This window comes from Crocuta crocuta, unplaced genomic scaffold (genome assembly GCF_008692635.1).
Source record: "Crocuta crocuta isolate KB4526 unplaced genomic scaffold, BGI_CrCroc_1.0 scaffold267, whole genome shotgun sequence".
Lineage (NCBI taxonomy): Eukaryota > Metazoa > Chordata > Mammalia > Carnivora > Hyaenidae > Crocuta > Crocuta crocuta.
Window position 1 is genome coordinate 1350911 of NW_027531899.1, and position 784 is coordinate 1351694.

At 56.1% G+C, this 784-nt stretch overlaps 1 protein-coding gene across 1 annotated transcript in view; it reads left to right on the forward strand.

Annotated features, from left to right (window-relative positions):
* The window catches only part of SYCN (syncollin), a 1308-nt gene extending 1022 nt beyond the window's left edge, over positions 1 to 286 (forward strand). Inside the window, exon 2 of the mRNA XM_077773920.1 lies at positions 128 to 286. Coding sequence (XP_077630046.1) covers positions 128 to 137 — 10 coding nt within the window. The 3' untranslated portion in view covers positions 138 to 286. The remainder of the gene's footprint in view (positions 1 to 127) is intronic.
* Positions 287 to 784: the final 498 nt, after the last annotated feature.

Sequence of the window (784 nt, forward strand, 5' to 3'; positions counted from 1 at the left end):
ACCTAACTCCTGAGCTCAGAGCCCAGCCCCAGCCCTCCACCCCATCTCAGGCTTTTAGAAGCCCCCACACCCTGGATCTCTGAGCCCCTGGCGTCCCCCCTGGTGATAATTTTTGCCTCTGTTGCAGGTGTTACTGACGCCTTAGAGGTACTTCAGCTCCAGCCCCCACAGAGTGCAGAGGCCCTCACTCGGGGTGCGCCGAAGGCCCCACGTCCCAGGAGGAGAGAACTTTCTGTCTGCCCCCTGCCCTGTCTTCCCTACAATATAGAGAGCCCGTGTGAAGTTATCCCTGTCTGCCATCTACTCGTGCTTGGGGCCCAAGTCCACACAGGACCAGGGGGTTGGGGGAGAGGGTAGGGTGGTCAGGCCTGCACAGCCTATACTTGGGACAATGCCACAGATGGGGACATACTCATAGATTCTGCCATGGATTTAGGTGTGCGCAAAGGCACACGTCCACAGGACAGGCACGTGACATGTAGCGTGGGCTGACTGTTAAACGTTAACATGCTTCCCACACTTTTTGGTAGATGGCCCTTCCCTGAATGTCCCCCCAGCTTTTCTGACCTGCCAGGGACCTCCGGACTCCCTCAGGTTTCATGTATGGAACAGCAGGAGGCTTTCCAGGACCCCGCCCCAGGGTCTCCTGCCAGATCTGGCCAGAGCCCAGGACTGAAGGGTTATTAGACTTTCAATCTCTCTTTCCCCAACACGTGGGAAAAAAATTTAGTTCAAATTTGTAATCTGTCCCACCATGATCCCCAGCGATGATGGCCTTTGCTGG